We start from the raw sequence: 19,855 nt of genomic DNA on the forward strand, positions 1-19,855 counted from the left end.
GGCTACATATACTAAATTCAGGATTAGCCTCTCTCAAAAAAACTGCTGGGAGAAAGAGAAATTGTTTTCTTCAGGGATGAGCTCCCTAATTGGTTATACACTACTAAGTGGTCAGCCTTGGAATAATATATATATACAAGTAACACGAAAGGGACTGAGCAGTTTATATTAGTATATTTATGCATAGATAGAAAGATAGCTTAGATATACAGACAGAAAGACAGACAGATGACAGATAGATAAATAACATATAGATAGATAGATAGATAGATAGATAGATAGATAGATAGATAGATAGATATAGATGATAATGGTGGAGGTACATGGGACAGATTACATGGAGGAAAGGGTAGAGATAAATAATACAATTACATTTTAATTTTAAAAAATCAACAACAAAAAGATTATTTGAGTTTATAGAAAGGACAAAATTATAATCTTTATCTTGAATTATGAATTAATGTCTATTAATATGAAGAGAAAATTAATTTTCCAGAACTAATTTTTATAAAGATTACTTTCATAGATTTCTATTAAACTTACTTGTCCACAATTTGATATAGCTTCTGTACCAATAGACCCGGGCTGTTCTCTGCCTTGGTCAAAGAACTTACTTTTCCCAGTGGTCAGCAGTCAATGGAAAGATGCAGAACTGGTCACCAGGCTGAGGTTAAGAGACTGAGCGGTCATCCCTAAGCAGGACATCTATCTCCACCATCAAGGCTGAGGGACCATCTCAGAAGAGGAGTTAGTTGGACAGAGTGTAAGAGCCAGTGGGTGGAGAACAGTGCTGTGGAATGCTGCCTCCAGGACATGACAGGGCTATCAGAATCACAGCCTCACAGCATCCGTGGTCACTTGCATAAGGTCATCACAAGACCATCCCAGCAGACAGGTAGATGATCTTCAGGGCACACTCCATTCTCGGGAGCTGTTTTTCATTGATAGTTGCCAAGGGAGGGAAAATCATTGTTTATAGAAGATGTGAGCACTGGTAGCTTTCCCATGTCCCACATCTATGTACACAGGGCTTAATGGGTTGTCAATAAATAAACAAAGAACAGCAAAATCAAAGACATGAAGTTGAGAGGGGGCATGTTAGGAAGATGGAGAGAGAACTGGAAGGGGAAATGGGGGTACATGTGACCATATTTCATTGAATACATATACCAAATTCTCAAAAATAAAATTAAAAATAACTACAGCATGGACACTTGGACTAATGAAAAGCTGTGTAGGAAAGCATAAAGGATGATCATATCATATAAAGCACTATCTATTTGAATATCTGTGAAACAAAGTCCTTAGAGTCTTACAGTGCAGACTGTACTACAACCTTTTTGAAGTTAAATAAAACCAGGTATTCTGAGGCTTTTGTTAGTTTTGGGTTTGATGGTGTGGAATATTGAACGTTTTGGTATGCTCAGTTCTAGAAGGAACACTCTTCAATGATATCTTTCATTTCATCATTTTTATATAACAGCACGAGACCTGTATTTAGCATATTCTATAACTCTAGGAGGAATGGTAAGCAGACATTGCCATAGACATTTCAAATGAAATTTCCCTGTTCACTCATAATTCTGCATAGACACCTGGTGAATTTTCACATTCTTGTTTACCACGATCATAAATGAGTTTGGCCACTTGACAGCATTGGGGAAGCTATAAAGGAGGCAACAGTCAATACAGAACTCACCAAGCACAATGACCACAGTCTTCAGAAGGCTCATCATGGTGTCCCGATTCCTCCTGGGTCCAGAACTATGCCGGGACATTCTCATAGTCCTCTGGCGAACATAGCCAAAGATGTGCGCATAGAGAACCACCATGACCACAAAGGTCACCAGGTTGAAAATGGCCCAGAAGACTAAGTAGGAGTCACTGTAGAGGGGTGCCATGTTGGAACAATGATCGATATCACAGATGCAGTTCCAGCCCACACTGGGGATGGCACCCATCACAATGGCCATAGTCCAGATGACTACGATCACCACCACCACGCGCCGGTTGCTCATTCGTGTATGGAGCTGCATTCGGAAAACTGTGATGTGCCTCTCGATGGCAATAGCCAGCAGGTTGGCCACAGAAGCTGTCAGGCTGGTATCGATGAGGCCCTGCCGGAGGAGCCACGTGCTAACAGTCAGTCTCCGGGTATTAGGTCCTGTGTTAAACATCAGGTAGAAGTAGGCCAATCCAGCGAAGAAGTCTGCCGCAGCCAGGTTGGCCATCAAGTAATAAATAGGGAAATGGAAGCGGCGGTTGACATAGATTGCCACCATGACCAGGAGATTGGCCAGCATGATGAACACGCAGACAGTGATGCCCAGTCCCATCACCAGCTTGCTCACTGTGTTCCATTCTGTGGCTAGATATTTCCCACTCCGGTTATAAAAGAAGGCGATAGACTCGTTGTAGAAGCACTGTTGTTCGCTCATGGCTGTGAACTACAAAAGAAGATGAATGAGTGAGTGAGTGAGTGAGTGAGTGAATGAATGAATGAATGAATGAATAGAAGAAACCACAGATCCAAATTTAAAGATGGACAGGCAACACAAGACTCCTACAACATTTGTAAAATAAAATAAAATAAAAAATAAATAAAATAAAAAGCAAAGAATTTGAAAAATCTGACCCAGAATAACATCCAAAATCTATACTGGTCACTTAGAACTCTAGATTAAAGATGGTGAGACAAATAAAATAAGGTTTCTGCTTGGTGGTCTGTCATTGAAGTCTATAAGAAAAACCACATAACACATTAAAAAAAAAAAAAAAAAAAAACCTTTCTTTAAAATACCCAATGCAGCCAAAAATCTTCCAGAACTTTGCTATTGGGTCACTTATCCTATTGAAATCTACTCTGCCCTGTTATTTAGTAAACAAGGTAGTTTCTAGATATGTTATCATTGGCCAATTACTCTGTTCTCACCCCACACAGTATTTTTGACCCGTGGCAGACATTTTGTAACACAAGCTTGCAAAAGGACCATCAGGCCCAACATTTCAAAGGTCACACTATGCATCAAAGATTCTTTAGCCAAAGCCAGCATGGACTGTTCAACATTCCTGTGGTTAGCACAACCCACCCCACCAGGACTCTTCATCCCCAGAATAGCATCCATGGACCAATGTGAGACTCTTGAAAACTTTCTTCCCCCTTGGAAGGCTTAATGTAAGCAGTTGATACCTGACACTGCTCCACAAGAAGTAAAATATAATTAGCTCGGAGGGCACACACGTCTCCCCATGTTGGGTGACACTGCTTTGTACTGTGTTTACTTACTTTTTTTTTTCTTTTTATCAGAAACAGTTGGAATATATTTTTATACTAATCTCCTCTTCCCGAGACCTTCAGTTCATTGGAGACTTCTAGAATTAGAAACCATTCCCTGAAGACACATCACGTTCTTCTTCCTCTTCTCTTGTGATTCTTAAACCACTAAGCAAACATGATAGTTTGGGTGTGTGTGTGTGTGTGTGTGTGTGTGTGTGTGTGTGTATTAAGGATGGGACCTAGGGCTTTTAAATGGAATTATAGGCCTGCACAACCAAGCCTTCCTTAATCAAAATTTTCATTAATTGGTCTACAAGTTACCCATAGGTTGTACATGAATGTTTGCTAAACACTAAGTAATTTATTAAACAGCAGATGAAATGCCTGAGGGGTTAGTCTACTGACTTACGAAGACTTCTACAGATTACCCCAACATTAAGTGTTACTGCCGCCCTTCTGGTAGTGTGCACACTGTGTTGTGTGATTATCCCTCCCTCTCCTCATTAAGGAGATCACGCTCTAGGAAGAGTGAGGACCTTGCGTTACATCTCTAGGCATCTCCCTTCTGCATCTCCCTTCTCTCCGGTCCACAGTGTCTCCCTCACTGGCGATCAGCGACTTGGCCCATAGTGTTTCTTTCCACCCCAAGTCTTGCCCTTATTCTAAGTAATTGATTGACTTCCCTTGCCTTTCATTTCCTTGACTTCATCTCTAATGACCCTATTCCATTACATTCCAGTTGCCCACGCCCATGGTCACACCCACAAGACTTTTTCAGCCACCCAGAACTTCCTGCTTTTGGAAATACTTGAGACATTCTAATCACTCATCGTAATTTCTCCGTTTTCAAATTTTCTCACGTGGCTCTTAGTATATCTGTCTTTTGAGTATATATCAATTTTCTTGACCCTTCTATTTCCCCCACACACACTGGAATATTCTCCCCATTTTCACTCTCCTTCATCCAGCTCAGGTTCCATAGTGACTGACTTAATCCCTTTATTGTGAGCACAGGAACTGAGTCTCTTCTCAAAGACATTAAGGTAGCATATGCACCTAAACTCAAGAATTTTCTGGTCACATTAACAACAGTTACTGTATTAATTACTGTAAGGAAATATCCAGCAAAAGTTTAAATTAAGGACAGGAGGGCTTATTTTTGTCTCTCGGTTTAAGGGTCAGGTCCACTGTACTGGGGGAGTCCTGCCAGCAGAGTGTGAAGCTCCTGGTCAACTGAACACACCCAGGAAGAGGGAAGAAGGGTGCCGTGCCCCACTGGCTTTTTCCATGGTGTTCACTCCAGGACTCCAGCCTATGGAAGGCTGCTCCCCACAGTTAGGGTAGCCTCCCACCTTACAAACTCTTATCTACAAATTCCCTCTCAGAGTACTGCGTGCGGGGGGCGGGGGGTCTAAATGTTTCTCAGGCACAAAGGGGTTATGAATATAACCTTTTTAAGAAGCCAGAATCTAGGACCATCACTTTGCTTCAGATCTCTTAACAAAATTATTTCTGAAAAATCCTTTCAGCCCACTGAGGTCACTTATTCAGAGGTCCCGTGGATTAAGCCTTTGGAAACCATGACTGTATCTACCAGACAGAACACAATAAAAAATAATTTCTGAATTAAAAAAAAAAAGCATAAAATCTCTAGAGAACAGCAATGCCAAATAAAAGAGGTCAGGCGTCCGCTCAGCGTCTGATGAGAGGGTCAGAGATAACAAGAAGGAAATGGAGGCACAGATTAAAACAAACCCCTAGTCATTCCGCAGATCTAGAAGGGCAGAGCTGGAGAGGCAGAGCCCCACTTGCCCATGGAAAAGGGATTGTGTAAGAAGACACATGCATTACCGATTCATGTAAGTATACATATATTACAAAACAACGCTAAAACAAAATGTTCCTATAGCTTAAGGAGATTTTGGAATCTCATGGGTAGAGAACGGTTCCAGAAACATAAAATAAAAATGAAGTAAAAGGAAGCACAGCAAATGTTTAAGGTGGGGAGAACAAGTCCACTAGAGTTACTCTGTGTTTCTGGCCTGAGATCCTTCAGGACAGTGGTTCTCAACAGGTGGGACCCCTCTGGGATCTGCAGACCCTTTCACATATCAGAGCTTTACATTTTGATTCATAACACTAGCAAAATTACAGTTATAAAGTAGCAACAAAAATAACTTTATGGTTGGGGTGTCAGCACAGCATGCGGAAGTAGATTAAAGGATCAGACAGAGCATTAAGAAGGTTGAGAACCACTGCTTTAGGACAAAACCTAAAGGAGACTTGAATTCCACAGCCATAGACGGCCTCACAGGAAAGCTCCTCACAGGCTCGTGTATTTAGATACTTGCTCTTCAGCTGGTGGTGCTGTTTTGGAGAGTCATAGAATCTTTTGGACATGAAACCTAGCTGGCTCACATAGGGGTGGGGCTCACATAGGTGGGGACAGAAGTTAAAGGCCAGGTCAGCTGTAAACTCTCTGCTTCTCTATGTGACTATCACTTCATGTTCTTGCCAGCTTGCCTTTCTGGCCATGACAAGAAAAGTAATGAATACACATGCAGGAGGGAGGGGAAGAGGGGTCAAACGTGCACACTTGTGGGTGCGCACACGCGCACACACACACAGCCAAATCACTGTTGGGTGTTGGTGGTGCACACCCTTAACCTCAGTACTAGGGAGGCAGAGACAGGCAGATTTCTGAGTTCAAGGCTAGCCTGGGCTAAATAGTGAGTTCCAGGACAGCCAGGGCTACACAGTGAAACACACTATTTTGAAAAAACAAAACAAAAAACAAAAGCAAAAAATAAACATAAACCAAAACTCTAGGGGCATGAAGACATGACTGTTTTCACATGGTCAAAAACTTAAATATAAGAATTACACCTAGAACAATTTAATAATACCAGCATAAATTTCTCATTATACCAAAAAGAACTTGGGATAGGGAAATGTCTTATATAGGAGAGAAGAGGAGAAGAGAAGGAAGGAGGAAGAAGAAATCAAAACATATTAAACCTACTACTGTTTAATTGTGACAATCTGTAAAAATTATTTAAATGTGCTGAGGCAAACACAATCCATCTGAATAATTACTAAGGCTACTTTCCAAGAAGACGTGTGCATGCTTGGTCTCCTGCTGGCCGAATTGAAGAAAAAAGCAAACAAGACAAAGACTGAAATTTCCCCCAATGAATCCGTGTAAGATCATTTTTAAGTGGTTTCCTTTTTTACTTTGAGAAAAGAAACCAATATTTACTGGTAGAACATAGGTTCAAAACAAATATATACTCAAGACAAAATTCAGTAAATATCTGTAAATGAACGAACAATATTACGCTAAATCCAAATCGCTACAACTAGACATCCTTGTGGAGTAAGAAGCTCTCAAGGGTTGCTCTGGATAGGGAATAAATATGCAGATCAGATAAAATTATTTCTAAATGACATGTCCCTCCGTGGCAGAAAGTCTGCGTTCACGCCCTTGCCTCCTGCACTGGTCACTGCATCTCAATGTATGCTCTGGGACCTCAGTGGCTGTTCCGCAAAGCAGATATTCTTCTTGGAAAGTTCCTTACCCTATCTCTGGTCTTTGAAGTCACAACAACCTGGCAAGCCTGATCTCTAAAGGAGTGGCTATGGAGTTGTCTCAGCTCTCTCTGTCCTCCACTAACACATCTCTGCCTTCCCACTCATTTATGGAATGTCAGTCATGGGTACAGCTTAACACTATGCCTTCAAAGGGCACCCCAGTGATACACCTGAGTGCCTGCTGGAGCCACTCCCTGTGCACTGACTTGCTTTTTAATCTCTCACAAGGTAATTACACACTCATTAGCAAAGAGGAAAAACAAACACCTGGCATAAAGCACACAGTACTAATTAGACCTGTGCTTTTTAGTAGGGAATCCGATAAGAATGCAAATAATATACTCCACAGGTATACTTTAAGGGAACTTTATACTGGGTAAAGAATGAGCAACGGGATATAAATGAAGTTAACTTGCTTTCCACTTCTGGGTATGCATATGTATGTGCACATAAGTCTGTGTGCCCCAGTATTTGTGTTTGTGTGTGTGTGTGTGTGTGTGTGTGTGTGTGTGTGTGCTCGCTCGCGCGTGGACACCAGAGATCAACCTCAGGTGTTGTTTTGCAGGAGACACCCACCTTGGCTTTTGAGACAGGATCTTTCACTGGCCTGGATTCCAGCCAAATATGCTAGGCCGGCTGGCCAGTGAGCTCCAAGGAACCACCTGTCTCCTTCTCAGGATCTCATGGTCCTGTTTCTATTAAAGCAGGTGGAATGTTTGAGGCTATGTGGCTTCTTGAAGCATGTCAGCCTGGTTCTAATGTCCAACACCTAGCATAGTGTTCAATAGGGCAGGCGAGGGCTCCAAATCCCAGTTCTTTCGTTGTAAATAGGACCCTAGTAGAGCTCTATGGCATTCTCATTTCTAGTTATTAATTCTAAAATAATCAAACAATATACATCTCCCCCAATAAGGATAGAAAGGAAGCAGCATGGGATTTACTCAAATGTTATGAAATTTATTCTCAGGAAAATAATTGTCATCCTTCTTCAAGCCTTAAATTAAAAACAAGAAAAATAGGATGGTTTCTCATTGGAATTAGAGATCACAAAACAATACTGATACAAACGAACAGATAGCTCAGCCCTAGATTCCTCAGGATGCTGAAGACTATGCAATAATTAAATGTCTGAAAAGTTTACCTAAAAAAAATATATATATATAGTACATCAAGTGGTTCCTCTAATAAAGCAGCAATGCAGGATAATAAGATGTTTGTTTGCATGTGTGTGAAGAACCTGTGGAGAACAGCAAACCGTAAGTCAGTGAGGGCGCTCTTCATCCCATGAAGGCCCCTGTCCGCCAGGCTGAGCACATCATCACATTGGAGGATTTCCAGAGAAGTCTGGGTTGAGCCGAGAGGAGGAATGATAAGAGCCACTAAAAATACTGGAGACGTGCAAGAATAAATATAGCAAGCATCTTTCAGATGCTTCTCTGAGCCAGTCAAGAACTGCAAACCAAGGTGAACGGGCTGCACCCACAGCAGACCACACGGTCACTGGAGACAAAGCTCTAAATGCTGCTGAGAAGCAGCCATGGCTTCTGTCTTTGTCTGAGGCAGGGACTATGACCTAAAACTGTTAATAGTTCTAGAAGTCTTGACAATCTCCATGTTCATAAAATAATGGATTGGAAAAAAGTATCAATTCACACACAGTGCCGGTAACAGGAAGGGTGGCTTCATGTTGGGAAAATCAATTATAGGAATAAGGAATTGCCCAAATAGGAATGGAATCCCAGGACTCAGGAGCCTGAGGCAGAATATGGAAGTTCAAGGTTAGAGCCAAAATGCATGAACTGGAATGGGCCAGCGAGACCAAAACACACACATGGCAATTTGATAGGGCGGTGGGGATTTGTCCATCAACCGAGACGATGCTGTAACTGTTCATTCTTTTAAAAATATTACCTATGTCATACACAGAAATTCATTCAGGCTAAATAAATCAATATCATACACAGAACCCTATTTGGGGTAATATGTTAATATGTATATATGTATGTGAGCATATGTATTATATAGGTTTTATTACAATATATTTATTATATTGTTATATATGTATATTAATCTGAAAAATGTAGATGAAAATTTTTTAAAAGTATATTTACAACTTGTGGACAGTAGAAAGATTTTTTTTCCCAAATGAGACCAAAACACTGACCAAATTTAACTAATCAAAAAATTAAGAACTCAGTACTATAAAAGACCTTATAACGAATGGTTAAAAACAACTTGTAGGAAGTTTAGCAATTTACATGTAGAGGATTCTCTTTACATCAAGAAGTAAAGATTTCTTACCAATCAAAAAGGAGAAAAACTGAACAATCCAATAGAGAAAAAAATGAGCAAAGATATGGACAGGAAATCCCCAGGAGAGAAAGCCACGACGGCCAATAGCCACCTGGAAATTCTGCTCACAGGGCATCAGCGAAGGCTGATCACAATGTACAGGAAAGTCCAGGTGATTTCTATCCCAGCAAAAATTAGCAAGTCTGGAAATCACAGCCTGGTAAGGATAGCCATACAGTGCTGGGGAAATCTCAGTACAACAACAGCTTTGAAAACTGCTCACGACACCGACTCAAATTCACACGTCAGACACTGAGTTCTAGGGGAAAATATCAGAATGTGCCCAAGGAGACTCAATATTGCATAATTTAAAATATAGAAGCAACATAAACACTGAATCACCAGAGAAGGAATAAATTACAACATAACCAAGGAAGTATAGTAAAAAGAAGTTAAATAAAGCCAAGCCACACACACTAACGGTGAGAGCACAGGTACACGTACGGCACACCGTTCTTACACTGACATTTACAGAAATTGACTATAATTATTCCTGCTTTCCTCACATAAGTGAATGCCCTCAAATACATACAAAGAGAATAATAAACATCAGTCTCTGATCTGAATGAAGAAATTAACAGTTCTGGGAAAGGAGTAAGAACGTCAATAACCTTGCTGGTAAACATTCACCGATTTAGTTATAAGACACCAAGGACTGAGAAATTGCATCAGAATGTTTACACAGAAAAATAATGGATACATTCCTGCGCATTTCACCATTGTTGAACATATTCATCAAAAATAAATAAATAAATAAATAAATAAAAAAGAATTCATTCTAAGCCATTAGAAGAAAGGTGGAGATGGGGATATCGTGGCTCAGGCTGTAAAGTGCTTACCGCAGAAGCTGAGGCCCGGCAACCATGTAAAACACCATGCAGAGTGCATCTATGCAGGGGAGGATGAGACTCGAAGGGCCCTGGAGCTTGCTAGCCAGCTTCTCTACCTGAATTAGGGATTCCACCCCCCAGGTTTAGCAAGAGAGTCCCTGTCTCAAAAAATAAATGGCTGGCAACTGAGGACACCTTGCATGAACTTCTGACCTCCAGCAGCATATGCACACACGAAGAGAAGAGAAGAGAATTTCTTCATCCAAAAGCCATAGAGGAAAAAGTCACTGTGGAGGTGGAGGCAGGGGAATGGAATTCACTATGTAATTCTAGCTAGGCTGCAACTCCCTATGCAGACCTGACTAGCCCCCAGCCTCACAGGAAGATCTACCTGCCTCTGCCCTTCTGAGTCCTGGGACTAAAGGCACGAGCCACCATGCTCAACCTGAAGTCATCTTGTTTGAAGACTGAGTATCAGTTACTCATTTCTGTGACATCTGCTCTGCCAAGACTTCAGTCAAAACCCTCAGGGAATGAACCTCCATGGGCCACAGGCAATCTCTGAAATGCAGTCATCACTAAACGAATAGACCGAAACTACACATTCCGCATGCATTAAGCTTTCTACAACATGTTCTACTTACTAGTTACTGTCAGAGCACATTTAACAACTTGTTTCATTTCAGTTTTTAAACATGGCAGTAAATGCTTATTTCTTTTAGTTTTCCCATCTTCTACTGCTTCTCTTGTTCCCTCATGTAAAAGAAACTGCTTTTGCTATGACCAGACTAAGAATTATGATAAAATATTCAACAAAAAGCAGATTTTTCTATTCTACATATCAAGAGAAAATTTTAATAACTTTAAGGGAAAACTTGGACAAAAGTACTTGAAAGAATTCTGGGACTGGTGAGATGGCTCAGAGGACAGAAGCATCTTTGACCTAGCCTGACTGAGTTCAATCCCCAGGTCCCACCTACTGGATAGCAATGACAGACTCTAGCAAGTTGTTCTCCTACCTCCACATATGTGCCATGGCATGTGCATAAATGAGTGTACACATATGCACACATGTACACACATATACACATATACACACATATGCATACATATACACATGTGTACACATATGTGCACACACGCACACGCGTGTACACACACACCATAAGCACACAAAGTAAATAAATAAAATGACCTTTTTTCAGTTGTTTTTGAGACAACATCTCACTGTGTATCCCTGGCTGGCCAGAAACTCTTTATATAGACCCATCAGGCTAGCCTTAAACTCACAGAGATCTGCCTGTCTCTGCCTACTGAGTGCTGGCACTAAAGGCATGTGCCCCCGTTGAGGCAAAAATGTAATATATTTTTAAAAAGAAAATTTCCGATTAGACTGAGTATTTTGCCTTATATACCCCAGCACACAAAAAGCTGAGGTAGGTACATTACCACAAGGACAAGGTTATGCTGGGCAAGGTGTGAAATTCTGTCTTATAAACGTCTGTCAGATGCATCTGCTGACTGTAATCCTCATATCAGTGCCACTCCCTGCCTGCTTTAACTTCTTCTCCACTGCCAGAGGGTTGAGTCCCCACACGCAGGCTCCATGGTGCCCTAGGGCTCCAAGCTCCTCATGAAAGTGTGATGTCAGCAATCAAGTCCCTCCATCTGGACGTGTCCCACAGAGGCGGGGTCACCTGACCACATCGTCTCTACACAACCCAGCATACTCCTCTGATTTCACCCTGAACTGCAACCTGTGCCACTGATCCATGCAGCTGCAATTCTCTTGTGTCCACTCGTCTATTATTTTGTCTAGGTTACTGATTGCCTTACCAATCACAGTTAAGGTAGTGCTGAGTAGAGTTCTGAAGCTTAAAAGTGCAGAGTTGGAGCTTATGCATGAATCCAGTGAACCATCTCTTATCTGGACCTGAACCTGACTCTTAAACCTCTCTGCTGGCTGATGCAGGCTCTTTAGTGGTCAGTGTCTGGAAATCACCCTCTGAACACTCTGACTGTGAAGTCACGCAGCCTGCTGTCCATCAACAACCGTGTACCCCCATCCTTCTACCTGCCCTATCTCATAGCTCTGCTTGAATGCATATCTCAGGTCGAATGTATCTTTGAAACTTGCTCCATGGCCAACCTAGACTTTGGAAATAAATCTGCACCACAGCCCTACCTCATGCAAAGGAGCACATAGAAGAAGCACACCTTTCCCTTCTCCACAGATTTCAGCCTGCCTACAACTGTGATTTATGACCTGAGGAAGTTTAACCTCAGGGCAGTGCTTAAGTGACACTCTGAAACTGCAGTGTGGCAGGGTCATCACCCAGCAAATGCAGGCTGATTTCCTTAATGACAGTCTTGCTGCAGCAACTTTCAGAGCTCAGAAGGCAGCAACCCCTGGACCCTATGATTATGGTTAAAAATAGGACATTGTGCCACTTTGACATATATGCTGACTCTGCAGCAAAAGTCCAAGCATCCGGAGAACCTAGGAGTATAAAATGGACACACACCATGGTGGGTGGGAAAGAAAAAAACCACATGCCCTTTAAGGATAAAGAGGCAGCCTCATTAACCATTACAGACTGAACCAATTGAAAGGGCATATCAGAAAGATAAATAAACGATGCCGTTGGGTGTCTTTTGTGGCTTACCCTAGGCTCTCCACCAGCACCCATGTGATTTTATCTTAGGAAAGAAAAATTGAAAATGTATTCTCAGATTCCAAAATGAGATATCCTCTCAAGCCTTCTGAGTTTATAAACACAGATGGGAGCATAAATGAACTTAAATAGCAATATAAGAAGAAGAAATCCAACTCCTAATCGAAACATGAATCAAGATGGAGTAAGTCAGAAATCTCAGTGTTTACCTCTGCACGCACTTATTCCTGGCACTCCATGGGAGTTTTCCATAGAGTGTTTATCTAACTTGGCTTTCCTCTGATGGGTCTTCTGGCAGAAGACAAACGCACAGCACATACACAAACCATATGCGTCAACCACTTTCTCCCTGCAAAGCACTCTCACAACCACTGCGGGGGAAATGGTGAGAGCTAACATCTGCCTGGTATCTATTAAAGATGCCACAAAGCACTTAGCTTCCCATTCATACTCCCAAGCATGGTACACATTGTTTTAATTCTACATAAGAAAGAATAAAGCTGAAAGAAAAATGTGCACTGAAAGCCCTCTTAGCCATGGTATACAATACCTTAGACTTGCAAAATCTATATAATCCTCTAAGCCCATGGACTCTGTCTCTTTCTCAGTGCCATGTATGTAAAAGCCAGACCATACTTCACCTTCATTGTATGGCACAGAGAATATCACACTGCAATTAATGGTTCATACTATAACAGTATGTCATGCAACTATTAATTATTCATGCTTCAGCCTAATAAAAATCATTCATGGCTCTTTGGCAGTCAGATTTTAAGTATGACTATTGCCTTAACTTTCTTTCCTGGGGGACTATGGTGTGTGCTTCATTTGCGTAGTCTTCATTAGCGATATCTGATTCTAATTTCCATCTTCTTCTATGAGTGAAGAGGAAAAACGAAACTGTCTTTTTAAACTGTATGAGTTTATGGGATGGATTAATACAGAAGAGTAAATGGATCTGCCCGGTGGTCTTCCAAGACAACAGGGTGCCAAGTGTGAGGACTTTTCAGAGAAGAAATTAGAGAAATCTATGTATTCGTTGAGTACAATGTAATATCAGCAATTGATTTTAGTGCTTAAGTATGATAATGGGATAAAAGTTACATGAACAAATTATTTCTGGCAGATAAATAATGAGATCCGAGGACTCAGCAAAGCTGGGGAGTTAAAGTGCTTCACCTTCTGAGTAAAGCGAGAGTGGGGGAAAGGTAGAAATGCTGGTGACTGGTGAGTGATTCTGGGTATTTGTGCAAGGAGCTTATGCTCATGCTTGTGAATGCTTGAAAACCTCCTTTATACAGGATTCTAAAACACCACACAGAGGTGGGGGGAGGAAGAAGAAGAAGAAGGAGGAGGAGGAGGAAGAGGAGGAGGAAGAAGAAGAAGAAGAAAGAAGGAGGAGGAGGAGGAAGAGGAAGAAGAGGAGGGAAATGTGGGAAGAGTTTTTCCAACCTCAAAATTACATAGCCAATGTTTTAATGCGGAACTCACTTGCTTTCATCCAACTCCAAACAAAAGCTTCTAAGACATAGACGTTTAAAATACAAAAGATTTTAAACAGATAGTTCAAAACACCAGCTGGGAACTGAGAGAGCAATCTGCTGAGACATTGAAAACCAACACAAACCAATACATTTAATGCAAGCAACTAAAATCACTTAACAGGACCAAAGTCTGTCCCTGCCACTACTGTGAACATAGATGTCACCTCACATTGGAGGAGCAGAAGGGAGCAGCATCCCCGACACTGAAGGCAAAGGTCACTTCCTCACTGGAATCCCAGGGGTGGGAGCCAAGAAGCCTGTTAAGTTCTCAAACACCCATGTGGGTCTCTATCACCAGTGCTGGGGTTGGGAGGAGCCAAATGGCATCCTCTGGTATTGAGCTACTCATCCCTCCATTAAGGCTGAAACTAAAAACTGAGATCTAAATTTTACCATTCAACTCTCCAGAAGCTCATCAACCACAATGCAATAAATGTCTGGCAGAGCTTTAGAAACAGAAAACAGAAACTACCCCAGCCTACATTACTCCACCCACCCCACCCCTCAACATCCATAGGACAGGAACTCATTACCAGTCTCCTTGGTTCCTGTCTACAAATACATCCTCAGGCTCCCTTGACAATAGCTTTTATCAGCTCTGGGCTAGTGTAGCCATAGATCAGTTGAGGCAACTCCCTGTGGCCATCAGTCCCAACCATCCTGGGACTCACCTTAGCTATGTCAGGACTGGGTGCTGGCCCAGCACAAGAAAACAATTCTGCATCTTAAGAGTCCAAGCAGCGGCAAAGTGGCAAGGCAGAGAACACAAACTGGTCCGACTTCAAAGCCCAAGGCTGATCCCAGGCTGACTAAACAGAGATCCCAGCAGGAGCTACAATGAGTGCTTTCTTCCCTATTGTTATTTGAAACAATCGCAGGCTATTTGCTCATATTAATTAGTTTATGTCTGGTGTTAGGCAGCCTTCACTAGAAAATGGTCTTTGTTACCAGACGAATGGAAAAACAAACAAAAAACCACAGCCTTTTCTTTTTTTCTTCCAATTGTTGCCTTTGCCTTGGAAAGGGATGCTCAGGCCTTTCCCACTTGAATCTGAGTTTATCGTCATGGGGGTCCATTAGAATGTACATTCCAGGCTGGATAATGTCTGGGTAAGGTGATTGCACCATGAGAGCTGCTCATTACATTCCAGCTAAAAAGATGCGACCTTTATATAATGTGAGCCTTCTCTCCACCAGATGATAGCTAATCAGAGAGGAGACCTCAGTACAGGCTGAGACGCACAGGCCAGCCCACCTTGAAGGAAATCCCGAGTGTGCAAAGCTGAAAGGAAGGGTTGGCCTATAATCAGGAGGCTCATCCTGACCTAGAGCTAGGATCCTACAGCCAGGGGCCCCAAAAGTCTGCATCTCAACTGAAAAAGAGCCAACTTGTTCTGTGATCTAATTATTGAAGCTTGCAACTGACTCCTCCCAAATGGCCCAGTTCCCAAATATCAGCAGCTGTCATTAGTGCCAGCACTGGGATGAGAATGAGACTCACCTCCTGTGATTGACATTGCTACAGAATTTGCCCCAGAGCATCGGCAAGTCCAGGTTCAAACATAGTGTAGGACTCCAAAGCATGGGTAACAACCATTAAACTATACAGGCTGTGTGTGTGTGTGTGTGTGTGTGTGTGTGTGTGTGTGTGTGTGTGTGTGTGTGAGAGAGAGAGAGAGAGAGAGAGAGAGAGAGAGAGAGAGACATAGAGAGAGAGAGAGACTATAGATTGAATCCAGAGCCTTCCATACTCTAGGCAAGTATTCCACCACTGCAGGCTTTATCAAGATCATTTTTCATTTCTTACTATGGCTTTTAGGGTCCTGCAAAATCCCTGAGTTTATAACCCACCCATTCTAATACTCGGGGTTTGCTAATTTCTGCAGTACAAATATCATATCATGACAGAATTCGACAAGCTCAACAAATGCTAGGTTTTGTTTTGTTTTAGAGACTTACCTTTCACACACACACATATAAGTATAGGTACCCTCAGAGGCCAAAAGAGAGCTTTTGGTCCTCTGAAGGTGGAGCTACAGACCTGTCAGCCTCCCAGTATGGGTAATGAGATTCAAACACAGACCCTCTGCAAGAGCAGTATACACTCTCAACCACAGAGCTATTGACCTAGCCCCTCACAGGATTCTTCACAATCCAACAGTCAGACCATGTGGCCTGGTAGAGGAGACCCTGGGGGGCAGCCCCAGGCCTTTCCACACTGTGCTCACTCTGAACTAATCCTGACTCTGGGCTTTCTCACCATGGCCCACTAGGCATTTGCACATGTTCCTTCTGCTCCCCACCAACACAGCTCATATCCATGCTGGGGCTCCTGGTCTGGTGGTCTTCCTGCAAGAAGCCCAAGTGCTATTATTTCCAGAACAGCAATACTTCCTGTGTCCCTTAAGTTATCCCTTCCTTAGCTACCTATCTTCCACCGTGTTTCTGAACTCAAACAAGGGAATGACTTCATTTATCTTATGTATTTATTCTTGCATGTAGGGGCCTGTCCTATTGCCAAGTAGTAACACTAATACATACCAACACGCAGGGACAATATGCACCAGCCATTGTTCTGAGCTGAGTGTGTAATTGCACGTGACATTTTTCAAGCAGTGCCAGAAGGCTGGCTTCTCTACTGCTCTGCTTGTTTAGCAACTACTACATGGAGGCACTGAGAGAGTGAACACATTCAGCCCCCTCTCCTCCCCCTGGCTCAACCCTGAGTGTCAGAGCTGGGGCCTGAACTCAAGCAATGTGACTCCAGGGCCCACGCACAGGCTTCCAAAAAGCCATGTTTCGTGACATTTTTATTTATTTTTCAACAATGATCCTCAAGGAGAAATTTTTAATTAAATTTAAATTTTCCCTAATGAAAGAAGTCAAATGCTATGAAATATGATTCTTCAGGGTAGGGTTAAGTTTTGGTGGGATTCACCATCTCCCCAGATCCAATTTGGGCCCTCTGGGGGGCAATAGAATTCTATTGAAAATGTATGTGCCGGCTTTTTTCCTCTGCTGTTCTGTTTATGAGCCATATGTTTGTCCTTAAAAACACATGGTCTTGTTTTATAGTTTTAATGATCTCTTCCTGTGAGGCTTAGTCTACGTCTTGCTTTCTCTCCTCTTTATAAGGTGTCTTACGACAACACAGCCATGTTGATATGCTCATGCTTTAACTGCTATGTGACATTTAAATCATATCCAGGTACCTAGCTTTATTAATAACCAACCACTGCTGAATAGTCAGGAAGTTTTGAACTTCTTCCCGTGACTATCTTTTTTACACTCTTCTTTGGTCCCGTGTGTTTAGACACCAGTGTGACTGCAAAGGTTTCTGACTTTAATTAATATTGCCTAGTCGCTGTACCAATTTTGCCCACAGAAAGTTTTCAAGAGCATCTATTTCCCTAGGTGTTTAGCTTAAATAGGATCTCTTTCTACTGTGGATAGTGTTGGGCATTTAGATGGAATGAGTCACTTAAAAGCATTTATATTTCTCACAAACCCATAGCAGTTTACATAACAGGGAAGATGGTAGGAAAGTGGATGTTGGAAATGCTGAAAAATGACCATGATGGATGCTGAAATGCCCAGTCAGGGAAGCCTGTGCTCTGGTCTAACTCGATTCACACACACACAAAAGACAGAGGCTAAGAATAGTCATTATCAGGAACAGCTGCTATGGGCTTTGAACTGGTAACCTAAAGTAACACAAACTAAATCTCTTGACCCATTCTCTAAGTTCCCAATGTACTGTGGGTAATGAAGCCAAATACCCAAGTAAGTCAAGTGTTGAAACAGTGAGGAACCATCCAACAGAAGAGAAATGACATGATGGTGAAGACACTAGACATCCAACACCCCAGAAAACAGAGAGATTTAAAGAACAGCAAAGGTTTTATCCATGGTGAGAAACCTCCAAGTTAATCTATAGCAGAGGTTCTCAACCTCCCTAATGCTGTGGCCCTTTAGCACGGTTCCTCATGTGGTGACCCACAACCACAAAATTACTATCGTTGCTATTTCTACTTAATAACTACAAATTTGCTACTGCTATGAATTATAATATGAATATTTGATATGCAGGATATCTGACATGTAACCCCTGGGAAAGAGTCACTCAACCCCGGAACTGGTTGCAACCCACAGGTGAGAACTGCTGATCTGTAGGGAATGAGGAATGACCCTCTCTTCTTTATCCCTCTCTTCCTTGACTTCTTAAAAAACATAACAATGACAAAAACCCCAGACGTTCTTATTTTAAATATGCACAAAACATAATAATCTTCTAAGTGAGATTGAAAAAAAGGATGAAACAACATGCTGCTCCATCAGGATTAAACTTCAATCAGTGCGGCTGGTCCTCATGAAACCCTTAGATTATATACCGTGTGTGTGTGGGGGGGGGTGCGCTCAACATAGAAGAAAAAGGACTCTGAAGGAAGAGAAAGTATTCTAAAGAGAGAGGAAGGGGAGCGGTACTGGGAAATGGGGGAAGAAAGACAAAAGATTGCAGGTTGCCTCATATTCAGAATCTAGATTTTAAAACATGTCCATGTGGTGGTTTGCAGAACGTCCCCCATAGGCTCAAGTAACTGAACACTTGGTCCCAGTTTGGTAGCACTGTTTGGGAGATTCAAGAGATGTGGCTTTGCTGGAGGAAGTATGTCACTGGAAGTGGGTCAGGAGAGTTTGAAGGCTCAAGCCGCCTCTGGATCACTCTCTGCTTCCTGCTTGTGTTTGGAGATGCGAGCCTTCAGCTTGCTGCTCTAGCTGCTTTTCCGTGGTGGTGCTGGACTCTTCTTTGGAACCAGAAGCCCAAATAAACACTGCATTTTCTAAGTTGCTGTGGTCGTGGTGTTTTCACGCAGCAATAAAAGTAATAAATGCAGTCCCTATATATCTAACATGAAAACAGAAGTGTGGATGGGGGGAGGGTACTCGTAAGGGGGTAGAGGCAGTGCAAAAGAAGCCACATCAGTGAAAATGCAAAGTGCAATGCTATGTATGTATGAAGATGTCATAATGAAACCCAGTATTTTGTGCCCTAATTATAAACAACTTTAAAAATGTCTCTTTCTCAAAGGCACCTGTTTTTCTTAAACCTTTGCCTAAAAATGGCCATCATAAATGAGAAACCTCACTGGATACAGAAGAATCAAGACAAAGGGAAAGCCAGTGGGAAACTATATTCACTGGGTTTCTTCTCTTGAGGGCTTTGCATCTAAGCTACTGTTTCATTCATTGGAACATTGTATGAAGGACAATAACTTTAGAGGAGTTTGAAGCTGGGATGGGGCAGAGAGAGCTTCAATCCAAGGCACAGGGAGATGAACCAAGACTGAATGATTCCAAGTCTGCTTCCCTCCCATTGCACCACATTGCCTGCTGAGACTGAAGGACAGTTCCTAATCAAAGCAACAGGTTGCACCATGATCTAAACAAAGAAGATGTTCTTGCAGAACTACTGCTCCCCATGAACAGCCAAAGAACTTCACAGGACTACCGCTCAGAAATTTCTAGAACTCTATTTTGTTTTCAAATTTCCCAGAATGACCAAGGCACAATAATAATTATAGGAAG

At 42.1% G+C, this 19,855-nt stretch overlaps 1 protein-coding gene across 17 annotated transcripts in view; it reads right to left on the reverse strand.

The window, feature by feature from the left end:
- The window catches only part of Lpar1 (lysophosphatidic acid receptor 1), a 170,176-nt gene that overhangs the window by 53,728 nt on the left and 96,593 nt on the right, over window positions 1-19,855 (reverse strand). For all 17 annotated transcript variants that reach the window (XM_031377501.1, XM_031377507.1, XM_031377509.1 and 14 more), the window contains one exon: window positions 1,700-2,447. In XM_031377501.1, coding sequence (XP_031233361.1) covers window positions 1,700-2,447 — 748 coding nt within the window. The remainder of the gene's footprint in view (window positions 1-1,699; window positions 2,448-19,855) is intronic.

This window comes from Mastomys coucha, unplaced genomic scaffold (assembly GCF_008632895.1).
Source record: "Mastomys coucha isolate ucsf_1 unplaced genomic scaffold, UCSF_Mcou_1 pScaffold18, whole genome shotgun sequence".
In the NCBI taxonomy this organism is placed as follows: Eukaryota; Metazoa; Chordata; class Mammalia; order Rodentia; family Muridae; genus Mastomys; species Mastomys coucha.